This window comes from Abramis brama (assembly GCF_963993115.1).
Source record: "Abramis brama genome assembly, chromosome: 7".
In the NCBI taxonomy this organism is placed as follows: Eukaryota; Metazoa; Chordata; class Actinopteri; order Cypriniformes; family Leuciscidae; genus Abramis; species Abramis brama.
Window position 1 is genome coordinate 13,703,322 of NC_139969.1, and position 18,389 is coordinate 13,721,710.

Here is an 18,389-nt window from a genome sequence, read left to right on the forward strand (position 1 = left end):
TGTAAGAGAGAGAGAGAGAGAGAGAGAGAGAGAGAGAGAGAGAGAGAGAGAGAGGGAGGAAAACTTAGTGAGAAAATACACTTCCTTATTTCTGACCTCTGGGTCATTATTCAGTGACCTGTTTCCCATGAGTAACATAAGCTTCTCCAAACTCTCATGGGTTCAATGGAGCACCGAAGTGAGCAGCTTAATCATTGCTTTGCATGAAGTTTACAGTTACTCAAATTTGCATATATGTCATTGTGACGTGATTGGAGGCTGTGTGGGAACTAAACATAATAGCTATCTTTGTTGTCCACATGATGGCAACATTCTCCCATAAAAATGCTTTTGGTCTAGTGGTGGATGGTATATATAGTTGAAGCCAGCACAGATTGCTGCTGATGAGAAGCTCATGCATAACTCTGATATTTATATAACTAGATGAAATGGGCCACCTCACAATCAAGCCCTGTGCTTAAGACCATAAGATCCCATTTCAAAAAAGGCTTGTATTCTTTATGCTCTATTCTCTCCCAGAATTATGGTTCCCATCACTAAATTAAATGGGAATGTAATTCCAGTACTGATGAATCCCAGCCAGATGCCTCTGTACATCAACTTATCAAGCAACAGATGCCATGGAAAGCTCACTTCTAAGCATCAAACTTGAGACAAGCTTTAAAATAAGACAAAAGGTAATTATTGTGAGAATTGTCAGAAAGCAGAAAGAGGGAGAGAGAGAACATGTTTATTTAAGTTTTTCATCTCCCATCTCAGACAGAGTGCAGACTACAGAGGATAATGAGAAACAGATCTTACAGGGGGAGGAAAAGGAGGGAGAACTGGGATAAAGAGTTGGGGAAAAGGAAGGGGAGGGACATTGAAGGGGGAAAGTATGATGGGGGAGAGAGAGAGAGAGAGAGAGAGAGAGAGAGAGAGAGAGAGAGAATGACTGTAGTTATGGCGTCATAGATGGACAAACTTTCAGCATCAGGATCTTGTCTAAAACAAAAATAGCCACTATGTTTAAGCATGTGGAAAAGGAATATGAAATATGTTTTTCTCAGAACCTGTTTGCCAGACAAGACTTTCGCTGGTGTCTGTCCAGGGAATTCTCTATTAGGCAGAAGAGAATGTGTTTCTGCTTTTAAAAATGTGTGTTGGAATAGATTCTTGTGGGTATCATAAAGTTATACTTCACAGTTCACCCTAAAATATGTAGTTGTACTCACTGACCAATCAACACACTATGCAGCAAAAGCGGGCATGTAAAGTTAAGGTCTGTTGATTGACAGGTCAAATAGCCAATTGGGAGAGAGTAACGGTACCGAAGAACCCGCCCAAAGGCAATTAAGGGTAAAGAACGAAAAAGAACTACATATAACTTTTTTGTTCTATGCTGGTGGAGGAGTGATGGTATGAATGTAAATTCTTCGGATATTTGTTATTGAACGTGAACGTATGTGGGAGTTGAGGCTGTGAATATGGACTGTTCTGGACGATGGAAGTTCGTGAGATGAAGTTATAATAACCGACTGTCACGGAAATCGCAAGCGAATCTACAGGGAAGAAAAAGTTAGATAAAGAGATGTGCAACTGTTAAACAGCAAGAGCGATGCGGAAATAAGAAAATGGTCAATGCAAATGTGATACTTCAACTTGAGGATAACTTTTAATTCTTTAATGTAGCCTAATACAAGGAAGGCGCACGAAGGAGAAAGTGGATCGCGCACAGTGACTTTCTGGAAAAGCTGTATGGCTCCCATTAGTTTTAGACGGAGCCGATATTGAGAAGTGAGAGAGGGTCAGTGATTTCTCTGTCGCCGGTCTCGGTCGTATTTTTCTCGGAGTCAGAGATGGGGGCCGCGCCGGGCTCGGGATGGGAGGAGGGAGAGTTCGAGTTCAAGCTCGTGTTCGAGGAGGATCCGCCGCGCCAGAGCCGCTGCGGCCCAGAGGAGACCGAGAGCGGCCAGACGCATCATGAGCCAGCCGGTATGTGTGAAAGATGGAAGGGTGGAGAAGAACCAATAGGTAGCCTATTGGGATGGTGCATATGAGTGGTTATAGATCTGGGCTGGTAACCGATGTCTTAGGTGCAAAAACCGTAAATCATAATCTATATAAAATGATAACCGTTGTCCCCTTAAACAGTCAATACATTTATAATAGGTTGCTTTAAGTGCGGCGTAAGTAGCTTTGGATAAAATATACTGTTTCAGTCATTATATCAGAATCCTACAGAATATGCACAATATATAGGATATATATATATATATATATATATATACATATATATATATATATATATATATATATATATATATATATATATATATATATATATATATACATATATATATACATATATATACATATACATATATATATATATATATATATATATATATATATATATACATACAGGGCCGGGCACAGACCTTTTGAGGGGCCCCACACTCTATTGGCCTAATGAACATATTTTCATTTTTTGAATTAAAAGTATTTCTGTTATAGTTGTCAAAAATGTCTAGGTGTTGTAACTGCCCGAACAACTAATAATACCTCATAAAAAACCATCCACCCATAACAAGTTGGCACATGTAGTTTTACTCATTATTATTATTATTATTATTATTATTATTTAAATTTGCTGTGAAGCGATTTTGCATTATAATATTATGAATATTTTGAAGAAGAAAAAAAAGTTTATCTGGCAAATAATTTTGATGTCACGTGACAAGAAAATAATAAACAGTGAAGACGGTTGTCATGGTTGTGTCCAAAACAAATTTTCACCTTTTATGAAAGGGGAACACTTTGTTCAGGTCATAATATAAAATCAAGGCTCAAACATTTATAGGCATACAATATTTTTTTGCACTGACAGGTTTATAACGTTTTTAAAAATAACGATAAGTTGTGGACACTACTTAATTATAGGTGGAAGGAAAATATGAGTTTTTTACATGATGATGGTTAGACCAGTTGACATTTTTATATATAGTCATTACTTCAATGTTTTGTGTAAAAATGTTTAATATTTTTTAAAATACATGAACTTGATTCTTATTTGTCATTGACCCATTGACAGTACACTTTTTGTGCATATTTTAGGAGACTTTTTGAATGTCTTGACTTTAAAAAAAGGCACAAAACATGGAAACATTTCTCTAAAGAATTCTTATATGTTCATGTAGTCTGACTCACTGCCCGTGTAACTAAGTTTTATCCGCTGAAGTGTGCGTGTGTTTATGGGTAAGTGTGGAGCACAGCGCAATGTGTTTTTAATCAGCTGTGCGTGTGAGCAGAGTTAACAGCTGCCATCTGGACCCGAACCCTCAATCTCTGTTTACTGAGCATGCATTTAGATACCTCCCTCCAATATTCCCTCCTTTTCTCTACCCTGTTTCCCCCTCCTGGCACACATTCTGTTGTACACCCATCCTCCGCCTTCATATTGGCATGAAGTTGTAGAAACATGCACCTCAGGTTTCCGTCCACACACACCGCATCACTTTGCTGCCTTTTACCGCAAGTGCTTTCTTCAGATGTTTACTATGTTCTTAAGCGTTGCCATATATAATTATTTATTTACTTGTGCCCTACATCATATTAACAACTTTAAGGATTAGAACTTGCTGAGTAGGTTCTAAATTTTGAACTTTAAAATTGCCCCTACAAACATTTAATTTGTTAATCATAGTTTACCACAACAATAGAGCAGTGACGGCAAATGAGGGCTTTTACCGGTGCGATAAGTTGATTTTAAAGTAGCTTTTATAATATCTGAAACATTCTATCAGACAAATGTGTTAATTTAAGCTAAATTAACCTAAATTATTAAGATGAATTATTGTGAAGCACAAGGGTAGGAACAAAAAAGCATCCTCAAGACAAAAAAAAAATAAAGAAACTGTGGCATTTTTGTGTAAACTGTCATTGCTATGCTAATGATTTGGTGTGGCAGATTGTAGTTTTGAGAGTTGAGAGATTTCAGAAATCACCCCATTTGGAAAACCTTATGGATGTGTTCTGAGGTAAACAAGTCTGTGTGTACTTGTGGAAATAATAAATGACGTTTCCACAAAGGCTTCCCTGTGTTTGTTATGATTTTCTATTAAGTGGCCTTGTGTCTCATGTTTCAGTAATTGTTTATCCCATATGCACATACTTGTAGCTCAAAAAGCATGTGATTTGCTATGTACAATAATCTTTTTTTTTTTTTTGCCACCAGATACCCACTTGACTTCCACACAGGCTGGCGAGCCCATGGGTATCCCCTTGCCTCCGCAGTCAGCCGGCCGCAGAGTTGGGATGCATTCGCCACCCCCCAGGCGGGCATTAGTCAGGGAGTTCAGTGGCACTTACGAGAGTCTACCAGCAAGATCAATACAGGTGGGAAGCACATTTGCCTGAATTGTAGATTTCTAGAACATCCTGATACTAGGATAATGTTACACATTGTGATTAATTATGGCAAAATAAATCCAGATGTCTGGTTTTAATTTCAGGAGTTCATTTTTGTTGCCCAGTAATGTTTATTGTGAACAGATTCGGTTGCCAGGACCTGACCTGCATTTTTTTATTTTGGCACATAAGGTCTGTAGATAAATGTCAGAGTTCAAATTAAATTTTGAGTGTCCTTTAGCATTTAAAATCAACACAAAACCAGAATCGACCCTATTTATTTAATACATGTTTCTGGCCATATTGTATGTCATTCATCTGCAAATTATTATCCAAAACAAAACATGTTTGTCTTTGTAATCTTGTTCTGATGGATAAAATCAAGACCTTTTTCTTTGAAACTCAAAAACATGTAATAAACAGGGTTGCAAATAGGATGTAGAATCAAAGAAAATCTGGTTCCGCTTCTGATTCCTCATAACAATTCTGGTTCCCTAATAGATCCATTAATGATTCTTTTAGTACTTTTTCTGGAGAAAAAAAGACATTTAGAAAAAAAAAAATGCAATTCCATTGTCAAATTATGAGAAAAGTTATAATTATTATTTATTTATTTTATCTTATTTGTTCAAATAATAAGTACATTTAAAAACAGTTATTGTAAAAGATGTGTGACTTTTTAATTGACTTAGCATAAATGCAGTTCCATATTAGCCTTTTACTATACAACAATATAAAACAAACAATCAGGTAACACATTTTATTCAATAACATTTCATTTAAAAATTAAAAACTTCATAATGGGTGAAAATCTTTAATAACACATTATCATATGAGCATTGCTGTTATTGTTAACTAAACCTTGAACTAATTAAAATAAAGCTGAAAGAAAACAAAATATAAATATTAGATGACAAGTTTAAACTTAAAAAACTTTAACCATAAACACCAGCGATTTCAAACTGCGTTTTAGAGACTGTTTGGTTCGCTGCAGTTTTAAGGAGAAAATACTCAGCAATGGTGTTGACTTATGAATTTACAAATGGTTTGTCTTAAAACATTAAAAACACCACGTAGACATATAAACAATATTTAAAGCTTGATAAACCTTAATAAAAATGAATGGAAAGGACAACACAGTTATTCAAATTTAAACTAAAACTAAAGTGAACTAAATAATATTCAAATAAAAACTAGTTCCAGATAATAATAAATGCTATAATAGTATATAAATAATACAAAATAACACTGCATAGTCAGTAACTACACTGATTTAAAACTAGGTAGTTGTGAACTGTGTGTTTGATTTACTAATAGTAACATGCATAAAAGTCACACAGTTCAGGAATCCGAACACTGATTGTGCAGTATGTTTTTGGTTGACTAAAAAGAACTGCATTCATCCATAAAAAGGACAACATTGCTGTCTGTTTTGGTCATGCTGTAGATTCATCAGTTGTGTTGCAGCGCTGTTGTGGTAGTTCAATAATATCACAATTATTTTAGGTATCAGATTCTAGAGTGCTTGAGTGCCCTAGTATCCAGATCACCACTATCTCCCCTGAAGATGACTCAGGCCCAGCGGGGGGAAGTTACTGGGACAGTGGGGGTGGCTGGGACAGGGAGCGTCTATACCTGCCCCTGCTGGATTCCTACCGTGATGTCATGACAGGGGCAGGTTCCCTCAGCCCCAGCCCCAGCCCTGCTTCCAGTTCCTCATCTCGTGGATGGCTGAGTCCAGCTTCCAGCTGTGACTCTCTCCTGGTGGAGGAGGAGGAGCTGAGTGAAGCTGCTGCCCACTTCTGCCTATCGCCCTCCTCGCGCCCTACGTCTCCTGGGGGCAAAAAGCGCAGGAACTCCCCAATGGCCTCCCCCAGCACCTCCCGCAGAAGCAGCTACTCTGAGGATCTCTCTTCCTTCCCAGATGCGGGAGAAACCTCGTCTCAGTCTCAGGCTCCAGCGAGCTGTGAGCTCAACATCCCACAGAAGACCAGGAAAACCTCCCTGGAACAGGTGATGCTCTTGAAATCCTTAAACTCACTGATGGTCCATTCTTGTGGTCATTCGCTGATGGTCCATTCTAATCAAACAAAGAAATTAGTGTGTCATTTGAAGAATTATCTCTGTGACATGACCATATTGATGTGTTTCTGGGTGTTCACAATATGTGTGCCAATCCAGGTGTCATCAAGAGATATTGAACCAGAGCTGACCCCCATTCAGAACTCTACCTGCCCCCTCCCAGAGGTCGCTCAGCTGAGAAGGGATGCCCCCACACTAGGGATGGACTACCTGTCTGTGCCTCCTGCTCTGGGCTGGGGCAGAACCAGGGCCTGCGCTCACAGTCCTCTCTTTAGGTTAGCACACATCTCTTATGTTTCATTTTCCACTTTTTATGTTAAGGAGTTGTTTAGAACAGAATACTGCCTAATACTTAAAATAGTATTTGAAACAGTATGCAAACATTTCAACTGCAGTACGCTACATTGATATGATATCACATGACCTCATCAGGTTGTATTTTTAAATAATTAAAGTTTAAAGATAGGGCAAGGTAGGCAATTTTTGGTAACACTTTACAATAAGGTTTCATTTGCTTACATTAGTTAATGTATTAACTAACGATCTAACCATGAGCAATAGATTTGTTACTGAATTTGTTCATCTTAGTTAATGTTAGTTAATCAAATTCCAGCTGTTCATTGTTTGTTCATGTTATTTCACAGTGCATTAACTAATGTTAACAAATATAACTTTTGATTTAATAATGTGTTTGTAAATGTTGAAATTAACATTAACAACGATTAATAAATGCTGTAGAAGTGCAGTTCATTATTAGTTCATGTTAACTAATGTAGTTAACTAATGAAACCTTATTGTAAAGTGTTAAACAATTATTTTTCAACAAACACTTCTTGTTATACTGGGTGAAACTCTCTTCACAACAGAAGTGGTCTAAATATTAAAACATGTATACTCTTTATATCTTCTGCGGAAGTCTCATGCAGGACCAAAAAATGTTCGTTCCGAATGCAATCATACGATGTCCTACCTGTCTGTCAACATATGTATTTCCATAAACCCTGCTCGCGCAGACATCACACGTCATCAGCACGCTCTGTAAGGCTATGCAGAGTCTCTATCTATCTATCTATCTATCTATCTATCTATCTATCTATAAATGGATTATTTAAAAAAATATATATAATTTAGGATTCCATGCAATAAGCTCTTTTGTATACTGAGCATTCTGCTAAATGTAGTAGTTAATTCGGGTATTCAGTGAATACAGAATTTTATGCACAGTATACATACTGTATACTGCAGAAATGCTAAAAGTAAAAAAAAAAGTACATTGGAATACTGTAGATTATTGTATCCCACAATGTAATGCACACAATTTGACATTTCATTTCCAGTGTGATGGATAAAATAGAAGCAATATCAATGATGTTATGATCAGTGAGTCATGATCCACTTTCCTAACTGATTATTTAATCAGTTATGACATCTTTACACAAAATTGCCAAGATTATAAAGTTATGCAATTTTCTGAATTAAACATGCATCATGATGAGGTTATGTGACAACATACTGAGGTCATGTGATAAAATGTAGCATACTAAACCTACTGTTTTGCTCACTACTTTAGATTTACATTCTGATAGAAATCAGAATAATGTCTTAGATAATCAACTCTGCTTCCTTAATACTTCCACAGATCTAATGCACTGCCACCACTTGACTGGCCACTTCCTTCACAGTTTGACCAGTATGAACTGCGTATAGAGGTACAACCCAGACCACACCATCGCGCTCATTATGAAACTGAAGGAAGTCGAGGAGCAGTAAAGGCATCACCTGGAGGCCATCCAGTGGTGAAGGTTAGTAACGCTCATAAGCTATAATTAATGTACAATCCTGTACAGTATGTACCGTTACATCATAGGTGTGTGACTTGCTTTGTAAGTGTGTGGCATTTTACCATTCAAGAAAGAAAAACTATCGTATTTCAGTATTATTAACAAAGTGTTATTGTGTGTGTGTGTGTATATATATATATATACTATATATATATATATATATATATTATATGAAAAATTACACACACACACACACATATGTGTGTGTGTGTGTGTGTGTGTGTGTGTGTGTGTACTTTTCTGTTGTATTACTGTATTTAGATAATTAGATATAGAGTATAAATAATTTATTCGAAATTATTGAATTTATATACATTTTTTGCTCTTTTCTCTCTGGCATCCAGCTCGTAGGTTACACTGAGAGACAGCCGCTCTCCTTACAGGTGTTTGTAGGAACTGCCGATGACAGATCAATACGTCCTCATCCTTTTTATCAAATACATAGGTAAAACTCTATGATATTGCACAGTATTGAACAAAAGTGTTTTTGGTTGATCCATGGCTTGACATGTGATATACTTGTCTCTCACACAGAGTAACAGGGAAGATGGTAGGCACAGCTAGTCAGGAGAGCGTCCAGGCTGGCACCAAACTCCTGGACATCCCACTCAACCCGGAGAACAACATGACTGCCCTGTGAGAAAGAGACATTTGACCTCTGATTAAATGTCATAAACACCTCAGTAAGTGCTCATACATGAATTCCTGTGATTGCCTCTCAGCATTGACTGTGCAGGTATTCTAAAGCTGAGGAACTCCGACATTGAACTCCGGAAAGGAGAGACGGATGTAGGAAGAAAGAACACTCGAGTGCGCTTGGTGTTCCGCACACACCTCCCGCTGTCTCCGCCCATCGTCCCCCCAGGACGAGTCTTAGCCCTTCAGGTCGCCTCTTTACCCATTGAATGCTGTGAGTGAAGCAAATCACAATTATGCATGTTTAACTGCGACTCCTATGTGTAAGTTACCACTTTCACTTTTTAATTTCGTCCTATACACTTTTTAAAAGTGCATTTTGATGAGCATACATAATACTGTTTCAAACATCAAGTCAATTAAATGCTTTTTATCTTTTTCTTTTTTTTATTAAACGTCTTTTTATAAATTAAGCACAATTTTCTCTAAATACCAGCATCATTTAGTCACTCTTTGTACACATTGAACAATCTTCATTTGATGTTCACTCAGATTTAAGCTTAAATGTATGCTTGTTTCTGCCTGCAGCACAGCGCTCTGCACAGGAGCTTCCTGTAGTGGAGTCTGTCAGTCTTACTTCCTGTTCAACAGAGGGAGGGGAGGAACTGCTTCTTGGTGGGACTAACTTTCTACCCACCTCCAGAGTCTTCTTTATGGAGAGAGGACCAGGTATTCGAGTAGGCCTACAATAATGCACATTTTCAAGCATAAAAAAAAATTAAAGCTGTTTTTCTTTACACCTACTACACCTTTTTAAACCAAAACCGGAATATTTTTCAATTACACGACAACAGCGTTTTGGGGGATGAAAACGCAAACTTTTGAAAACGAGTTTCAAGTTTTTGAAAACAATACTGTTTTTGTCATCATGAGCCGCATTTCCACCGCAGGAACTTCTCCCAGGAACTAGGAACTTTGGGGTGGTACTCGGTGTGTTTACACCGCAGGAACCAGGGTCTAAATGAAGTTCCGGGTAAATATTTCCCCCTCCGAAAGTCCCTGCTTGCGAGGTAGTGCTTTTTCAAAGTTCAGGAACTTTCAGGGGTGGGACTTGGGTGCTGAACATGCTGATTGGTTGAGTTTATGCCACATTTTGATTGGTTGACTCCACGCAGCATTTTAATCAACCACCATCTGTTACAGCATTTTATTCAACCACCATCTGTTGCAGTGTGCGTGCAGTAACAGTCGTCTGCTATTCGAATCAACAATGAAGTTTAAAAAATATGGCCGATGGTCTGACGACGAGGTTCAGGCTTTATTAAGCTCAAATTCAGAGGATGAAATCCAGTGGGAACTGTAAAGTTCCAGTCCTACGTCACCGGACTATTTGCCTAATCTTCACGGTACTTTAGACCGCGGTGGAAACGCGGCTAGCAACAGGTCTACGGTTCTAGGTCTAGGAAAAAAGTTCCTGGTAAAAAAGTTCCTGGGACAAATTGGTCCGAGTAATTTCGGTGGAAACGCAGCTATGTTAACTACAAAAACGAGAATTTGTGAAATGGTGACGTCATGTGCATGCGTATTACGTGTTCAGTCAATGTGACATCGCCAACTACTGGCCTGGCATGCATAATACAGCGTTTGTATTCGTTTTGTATGTCGTTTAAATGTACCCTAATACTTTTTTTTAGCCAGGATGTATTAAATTTAAAAGTGACACTTAAGACTTTTACATTGTTACAAAAAATTATATTTCAAATAGATGCTGTTCTTTTGAACTTTCTATTCTCAAAAGAATCCTGAATACATATATTATGGTTTCCACAAAATTAAGCAGTGCAACTAATTAATAATACATTTTTTGAGCACCAAATCAGCATATTAGAATGATTTCTGAAGGATCATGTGACTCTAAAGACTGGAGTAAATGTATATTTTTCATCACAGGAATAAATTACTTTACATTTTAAAATGTATTAAAATAGAAAAGAGTTTTTAAAAAAAAAAGAGCATTATTTAGCATAAGAAACCCCAAACTTTTTAACGATAGTGTACATTATAGCTTACATGAGCGCATAAGGAAGAAAACACCATAAAATCACAAAATCACTGATGTTGTTGTATTTATTTTTATTATTTATTTCTAGATGGCAAAGTCCAGTGGGAGGAGGAGGCACATGTGGACAGGGACAAAAGCAATGAGGTACATCGACCATATACTTAACTATGACTCTGTGAGTTAGACTCTGTGTAGAACTTGAAAGGAAATGGACTAATTCTGTCTATATTTACTTATGGTCCAGAATTTGCTGTGTGTACGAGTGCCAGCCTATAATGATCTTTCACTGAACCACCCAGTATCTGTCTGCCTGTACGTGTCCAATGGGAAGAGGAAGAGGAGCAGCACACACTGCTTTAAATATCTGCCCAGTGAGTGTTACACAGGCAGCAGTTAGCTGTGTTTTTACATGGTAGAATCCCTCTGCGCATGGTATTAATCGGTGCTGTTGACAAGAAATGCAAAATATGTCTTTTGCATGCCATGTGTATGAACCTGTTCTCTTTCATAATCTAAAAGTGAGTTCAACTCAAGTGCTGCTTTGACCTCCAATAGAGTGTTCCAGATAGCATCACAGAAGAGCAATATTAATGTCTTTCTGATAGTAACAGGGCTGCCAACTTTTGAGTTTAGCTTGGAGTGAGATTTTTTTTGGGGGGGGGGACGGGGTGTATATGTAAAAACAAATATTGCATCACAATAAGTGTAGTTGTGATTGTCAAAACATTTGGTAACTAAATAGAATTTTATGCAGTTTAGTGACAACATGTTACAATATTATCATTGTACAATGACTGGTATAGGATACAGTTTTTATTATTTCTTGACAAAAATTTCAAGATTTCAATTCCATTATTGTGATTTGATTCCGATTTTGATTCAATATTGACTCATTTGGATACATGTTTATTTTATAATCTCACCTAATGCTGTAAACATAGAGGGCCCAATCTGCTGGTATTTTTAAAGGTTAAAAATAACAAATTAAATTAAATATAATGCAGTTTTTGTTATAATAACAATTATTTAATGACATAAGTAAAAATATAATAAAAATGTAATATAATGCTCAGCAAAATCTCCTCTCTAGCTATTTTTTCTATTCAATTAACATATATGGTCATTAAATGGCTTTCCTGAGGTAAATGTAACGTTATGTGACATAATTGTTCTCCTGCTGTTATATTGACCTCTTTCCATGGTTGAAAAACACTAATTGGTCGATATTATGTATACTTTCGGTAAATTGTACTGCATCTTTAAATAAAAAAGTGATGATCGGTTCACGTGCACTTGAACTGAGGTGCTCAGCGATCTGTCACGTCACATTTACAAGCGCCAAACGTATTTTTGTCTGAATTTCGTAATAAAATTGACGGAATCTAAGAGCTGAGAATTAGTTTAATATCAAAAGTACCTCTTTGCTCCGCAATTTTTCTGTGCGTGAGAAAATGAATGTGTGGCGTGAGAGCGTGTGAAAAGTGTCAATTGCGTGAGTCTCACGCTCAATGCGTGAGAGTTGGTAGCCCTGTAGTAAAACATTTCTAATGTTACAGAAGGTTTCAGCTGTTCTAAAATAAACTTAGTTCATTAAAGAATCCTTAAAAAATTGTATCACAAAAATCGACAAAAATATTAAGCAGCACAACTGTTTTTAGCATTGATAATAAGTGTTTTCTGAGCACCACATCAGCATATTAGAATGATTTCTGAAGGATCACGAGACACTGAAGACTGGAGTAATGATGCTTTGCCATCACAGGAATAAATTACATTATTTAATATTACATATACAATTTTCTGAATGTCATGATACATCTTTAATGTTGTGTTATACAACTCTATGTAAATAGATAAACAAAATATATTTTCTAATGCAAAACCAGCTGAACCAATGTTGTGAATTCGGGGGAGGGGAAATCTGTTTGGCTGACCAATGGTAGATGGGGAGTGCACAGGAAAGTCACTAAATGTCATAATATGTCCATCTTGACTTGTGTGTTTTCCTCATTTTCTAGTCATGTTTAAAGAGGAGGATCCACTCCTATCCCGTCCCTCCATCTTGCCCCTGGAAGGGGTGACGCTTTGCCCTATGGAGAGCGGCAGCTCTGTCGACATGAGGTCAGACCTATCCGTAGATGACAGAAACATGTCTTTCCACCTCCCTCCATATCCCAGTGAGTACTCTTACTCCTTGCACGGCTACCAGGAGGATTACTGCCGGAAACCAGAGGTTATCGAGGATGGTGGAGGTCGCGGTGCCCTGACCGAAAGACATCCTAGCTTTGAGAGCTTGGAGCTGGGTTTCACAGAGCTTCTTCCTCCTATGTACCCAAGAGCCTCACAACCTCTTTCCCCCTCCCCGTCTCCGTGGCTCGACTCTCCCTATCTATCCTCTTCACCTTCTCCCTCACACTCTTGTTCTCTGAGCCCGTTCCCTGCCAGCAGTCCGATCTCCACCTCGCCTCTTCCTCAGCTCTCTCACTCCCCATATCCACACTGTCCTTGCCCCCAAGAGATGTGCTCCTCGCCTCCGTCAAATACTAGCCACTATCAGGACCTGTGTCCACCTCCATACGGCCAATACGAGAGCTGGGAGCACCAGATGCGCCCCGCTGAAAGAGACACCGCTTCTAGCCTGAAGTTGGAGGGACCCCCGGACTTTACGGGCCCTTCACCGATGCAACATATCACATTAGAGGAAGGTGGGTATGATTGATTTTATGTGTGATGCTAGGGATGCACTGATATTAAAATTCAGACTGATACCGATTAGCCAATAATTATTTTCATGTTATGGTCAATAACCAGTAAATGACTCATGACTCATATTAAAATTCTATACTAATATTTTTGTCTAAAAAAATTAAAAGATGCTTCTTCGCAAACATCATGTGCTGCTCTGACCTCTAATAAAGTGTTGCAGATAGTATCACAGAAGAGTTTTTTCTTTTATTTCTTTAAAGAAATATTTTTTTTATTCTGCAAGAACGCATACATTCAAATAAATGCTGTTCTTTTGAACTTTTTAAACAAATCTTGATTACCTCTTTCAAATCTAAATGACCCCAAACTTTTGAATGGTAGTGTAATCATATAAAATAATAATTTATTATTATATAATATATTATGTAGATAATGGTAAATTACAATGTATTACATATTATTGAATTTAAAACATTATATTATTATAATATTTAATGATACTGAATGTCATGATATAGATACCAATAAGCCAATATTTATATTTCATGTTATGACCAATAATTAATAAAAGGCTTATACTAAAATTCTATGCTATTTTGTCAAGTTTTTTAAATAAAGCACTAAAAACTAAATTCAGTCATTTTAAATGCTACAAGTGAATTTAGGCATCACAACATTATTATTTTACAGTTTGAAAATGGATAATCATAATGAGATTTGCTAAGTAGAACCAGAGTCTCATGATAGATCTGTATCAATCAATTAAATGATTTCTACCATAATTTCTCATCCCTGCAGTGACTGAATTCATCGGAGAGGATATCAGATCCTTTCAGATGGAGTCACACATGGACAGTCGACCTGGATGACAACATCCTCTCAGCTGTAGTTCAATGATAATCAGTGTATAGATAATATCATATCAGCATTTTCTGTATAATTTTTTTATGGTATATTGCTAAAATATGGCAATAATAATAAAGACTGCGTTACTTCAGTGGGGAATCTGTGGTAAAACAGAAGGCAGGCATACAGTTGTAAGTATGTAACTGTTACTGCTTCCTGACTGCATATTTGAATGGAACTAATGTTTTTAATCTGTATGCAAAATAAATTATCATTATATTATTATGTTTTGATCTCTAAAAGGTCCATTTATGGGGGTAATTAATTTAACGATCAGGTAATGTAAAACAAAACCTTAATATGTTCCCCATTCCCTTTTTTTTTATCTGGGAAACTGCCTTCATTTTTGCTGTCTATTTGTGGGATCACTGAACATGTCCTTTGTACACAGTGTCTTGGTAGTTTAAATGTGACTTCTTCACCCCTGCCCCCACACAGGAAATATTACAACCTTCAAACATCTAAATATTTGTAAAGGGAGAATATCAAATGTATAATCATTGAATTCAAAGTCACTGAATTGTAAGAAGACAATGTGGACTTGTGATTTGTGACTAGTTTCTGTTTTCTGATTTCTCGTGCAAACATCTTCCTGATTCCTTAATTACAACCAGGGTTGGGTTAGAGTTCAATCTGTTATTTACCTATTTCCATGATTTTAGGGATAACTTATGGGTAGGGTTAGGTTTACGGTTAGGGATAGGGTTAGGACTACATTTTCGGAGTCGGACAGGAACATTGGCAAAACTTTGGCAAAATCTTACTTGGCAAAATCACGGTGACCGAGGAAGCACCATGATACAGTGACTGAGGGTAAGTACAAGAATGTTCTCGAAATTTAGCGTAATGTCTCATAAAATCTAGTAAAATAATAAATTTAGGCCCAGGACATCTTATTACGCCATTTAGATGTTAAACAGTGTCCAATTTTAGTTTGAATGTTTCAGTAATAGAAGGCAATGGGTGAAAGGGTAAAGCAGGAACACTAGAAATTTCAGTTTCTGAAGACCATGGCGTTCATTCAGCTTCAGAGCTTCAGTAAAATGAGCTTCGCACAGTCCAGATGACAGAGATAAACAAAAGATTTAGCAAAAATAAGGCATTTAATGCAATTTGACCTTTAAAAATTCTGGATTTAATATAACCTCAGGTTGTAGAGCTGATAAGCAAATAGTTTAATCTCAGTTGTAAATCAGTATAATTAATCTGAATCACCTCAGTAAATATGTGAAAATCTGTCTTGTGGGAATGTTGTGTTGTTCCAAAATAAGCAGGGCTGCATCTTGGTGGACTGCCAAATAGCAGCATATTTTCAACCCGAAACTGCAGGCGCTGGTAAACTATCATGGTCTAAACCACATTGGTGAGGTTGTGAATGGACCCGGATCTATTCCTCAATTCCTTTTTACACTTGTATATTCCAAACATCATTCAGTCAGTCTGTCAGTGCACTCACATGAGCTTAGATAAACTAGTAGGCTACATTACATTTACATGTTCATTGTAAATAATTTATTACCAAAGCACTTATTATCATTATCAACCCGCAACTTTTGATTTCCAAAGTAGACTTCACCCTCATCCAAGTCGATCTCTGAGAAATGTTGCCTACATGTTCTTGGCACTCTAACGCAAAATGATATTGAATGTATTATAGTCATTTTAAAACAGTTTATAGTTCACAAATTTATTTTTTAATCATTTGATACTATGTTTTTACTCTAGTAGTTTTTCAGGTGCTTTTCCTCTGAAGGCCTGGTTTTAACCCATTTGGCCACCAGATGTCGTTGTTTCTGTTATTTTGTCTATAAAGCTTTGGTTACTGTTCAAGTGTCATGCTCCTCCAATGGCAAGCTGTTTTTACATTTAATCCTTAAAGCAGGGCTCAGTAATTTCGGGATTTCTTCGCTGTATTCTCGCTTTTTGCTCGCAGGTTTCTTTCTAGAGCTCCCCCTACAGCTTCGGAATAGATATTTGACAACACTGTTGTAAAAACTCGTTGGCGATTCTCAGACACCAGAGGCTAGTAGATCAACGACATCAAAGCAGATGGGACATTCTTTAAAACGTCTTCTTCATTCGGGTTCAAACAGTGTGAGGGAGCGCAATAATGACAGCATTTTAGCAGATTTCTTTTGGCCGTAAAGCAATTCGTTACATCGCGAGACCTGATATCACACGATACTTCCTGACGCGGTGGCCCGCCGGCTCAAAGTTGCAAGTGCGGATTTTCCGCTCACGGGCACCAGGGGGGTGCGAAACGACCACCATTCAACCCGAAATAAGTAATATAACCATTCCAATGACTCCGAAGCTGTTCAGTTAAGGTAAAAAAGTTACTTAGAGCACCTTTAATATGTACCACCAGTATCTATTTTCATGCTACTGATTTTTTAGCTACTAGTATCTATTTCATTAAGTAAGTACTTATTCATTAGCCACTAGTGCTTATTCTTTAGGTAGGCCTACTAGTGCTTTTACTTATTCATTAGATAGGCTAGCCTGTTACATTTGTCACCGGGTGAAAACCTGGCAAATCCAAAAAGATTCCTCATTGGTCCTAAATCTGGCTCTGTTGAGTGTTGGCCATAATGAGCGCCAGCTGAAGCAAATCAGCTGCACTTCATTGAAGCACGTGCTCAGGAAAAGGAGTATAAAAAAAGAGTGTTTGAGCAGTGTGGGAGCATGGGCAGGCAGCAGTGTGTGTTCTGACAGCGGTGGTGAAATAAAAAGGCTGAAGGTTTGATGCTGGATCGGAGTTCTACTGTGAGATTCCTCGAGGCATGCTCATTTAGTGAGTTTTCTGAAGAAACCACGAACAGCAACGCGATGAAGTAAGTGAGAGAGGAAACCACCGCAGGATATTGAGTGACTCACCGAGGAAAAGTTAAGTGCACCCTTCATTTGATTCCCCGTTGAGAAAACCACATTTGAAGATTGACCATCACCAGTGTGCAACTAACTTTTGTTTGTGGGCAGTGTGTGTGATCTTGTTGACAGAACGAAGCGTAGTAACTGGAACAGCTGGGAGGATCGCTGATGTGTTCATGCTGATCTTCTGAAAACCTTATTCCTCGAGTCATCCACCCTACAGAGAGAAGAGAAACGAGTCGATTAATCACTGTGGAGGTGAAGTGAGTTTTGCAGTGTCTGAAAGAGTGAAGTGCACACGTGTGAAGATTTACAAGAGTGATTTATGCACAAGTGTGGTGAGATCAAACAACTGCGATTCCTCTGAAACTTTGATGGATGAATATTGACTTAGGACTGTGAAGATTCCTTTAAATTGATCTGTCTAAAGCTGTGTCCAGGTTCCCACTCGAGTGTACGGTGTGGAGGGAAGGAGCTTAACGCACCCCGAGTACCACACTCCACGAGCACTGTCTCTCACGTCCACGAAAGTCCAGTCTCACGAATTCTCCCAACGACGCCGCTCTGTTACGCACGGAACGAGAGCAAAGGCGGGTAAATTACCATAGTCCTGTCTCACTTGTTATTGCCTGATCCACTGTTACTGTCTGTCCCTCAGAAGAGGTGAGGAAGCTGCTGTCATTCGATCGGCTGTTCCATGAACACGTCCGCAAGCCGAGTCTGAGCACCGTCACCGTCTGTCCCTCAGAAGAGAAGAGGTGGGGAAGCTGATGTTCATTCGATCGGCTGTCCTAAGAACATCTTCACGAGCCGAATACTTACCTGCTCTGTCTGTGGGGGAAAGCTGAAGGCGAGAAGAAGCCTCTGTCTGTCCTACAAGCACATTCTGACGAGTC

General features: G+C 38.0%; 1 protein-coding gene across 1 annotated transcript; it reads left to right on the plus strand.

The window, feature by feature from the left end:
• Window positions 1-1,330: 1,330 nt before the first annotated feature.
• On the plus strand, window positions 1,331-14,849 carry nfatc4 (nuclear factor of activated T cells 4). The gene is made up of 13 exons (XM_084119824.1): window positions 1,331-1,974; window positions 4,217-4,377; window positions 5,896-6,402; window positions 6,571-6,746; window positions 8,111-8,273; window positions 8,657-8,757; window positions 8,847-8,948; window positions 9,035-9,222; window positions 9,537-9,677; window positions 11,099-11,154; window positions 11,255-11,381; window positions 13,029-13,715; window positions 14,515-14,849. The coding sequence occupies exons 1-13, from the start codon at window positions 1,839-1,841 to the stop codon at window positions 14,583-14,585; spliced, it is 2,616 nt and encodes an 871-aa protein (XP_083975950.1). The 5' UTR covers window positions 1,331-1,838; the 3' UTR covers window positions 14,586-14,849.
• The last annotated feature ends 3,540 nt before the right edge of the window (window positions 14,850-18,389 follow it).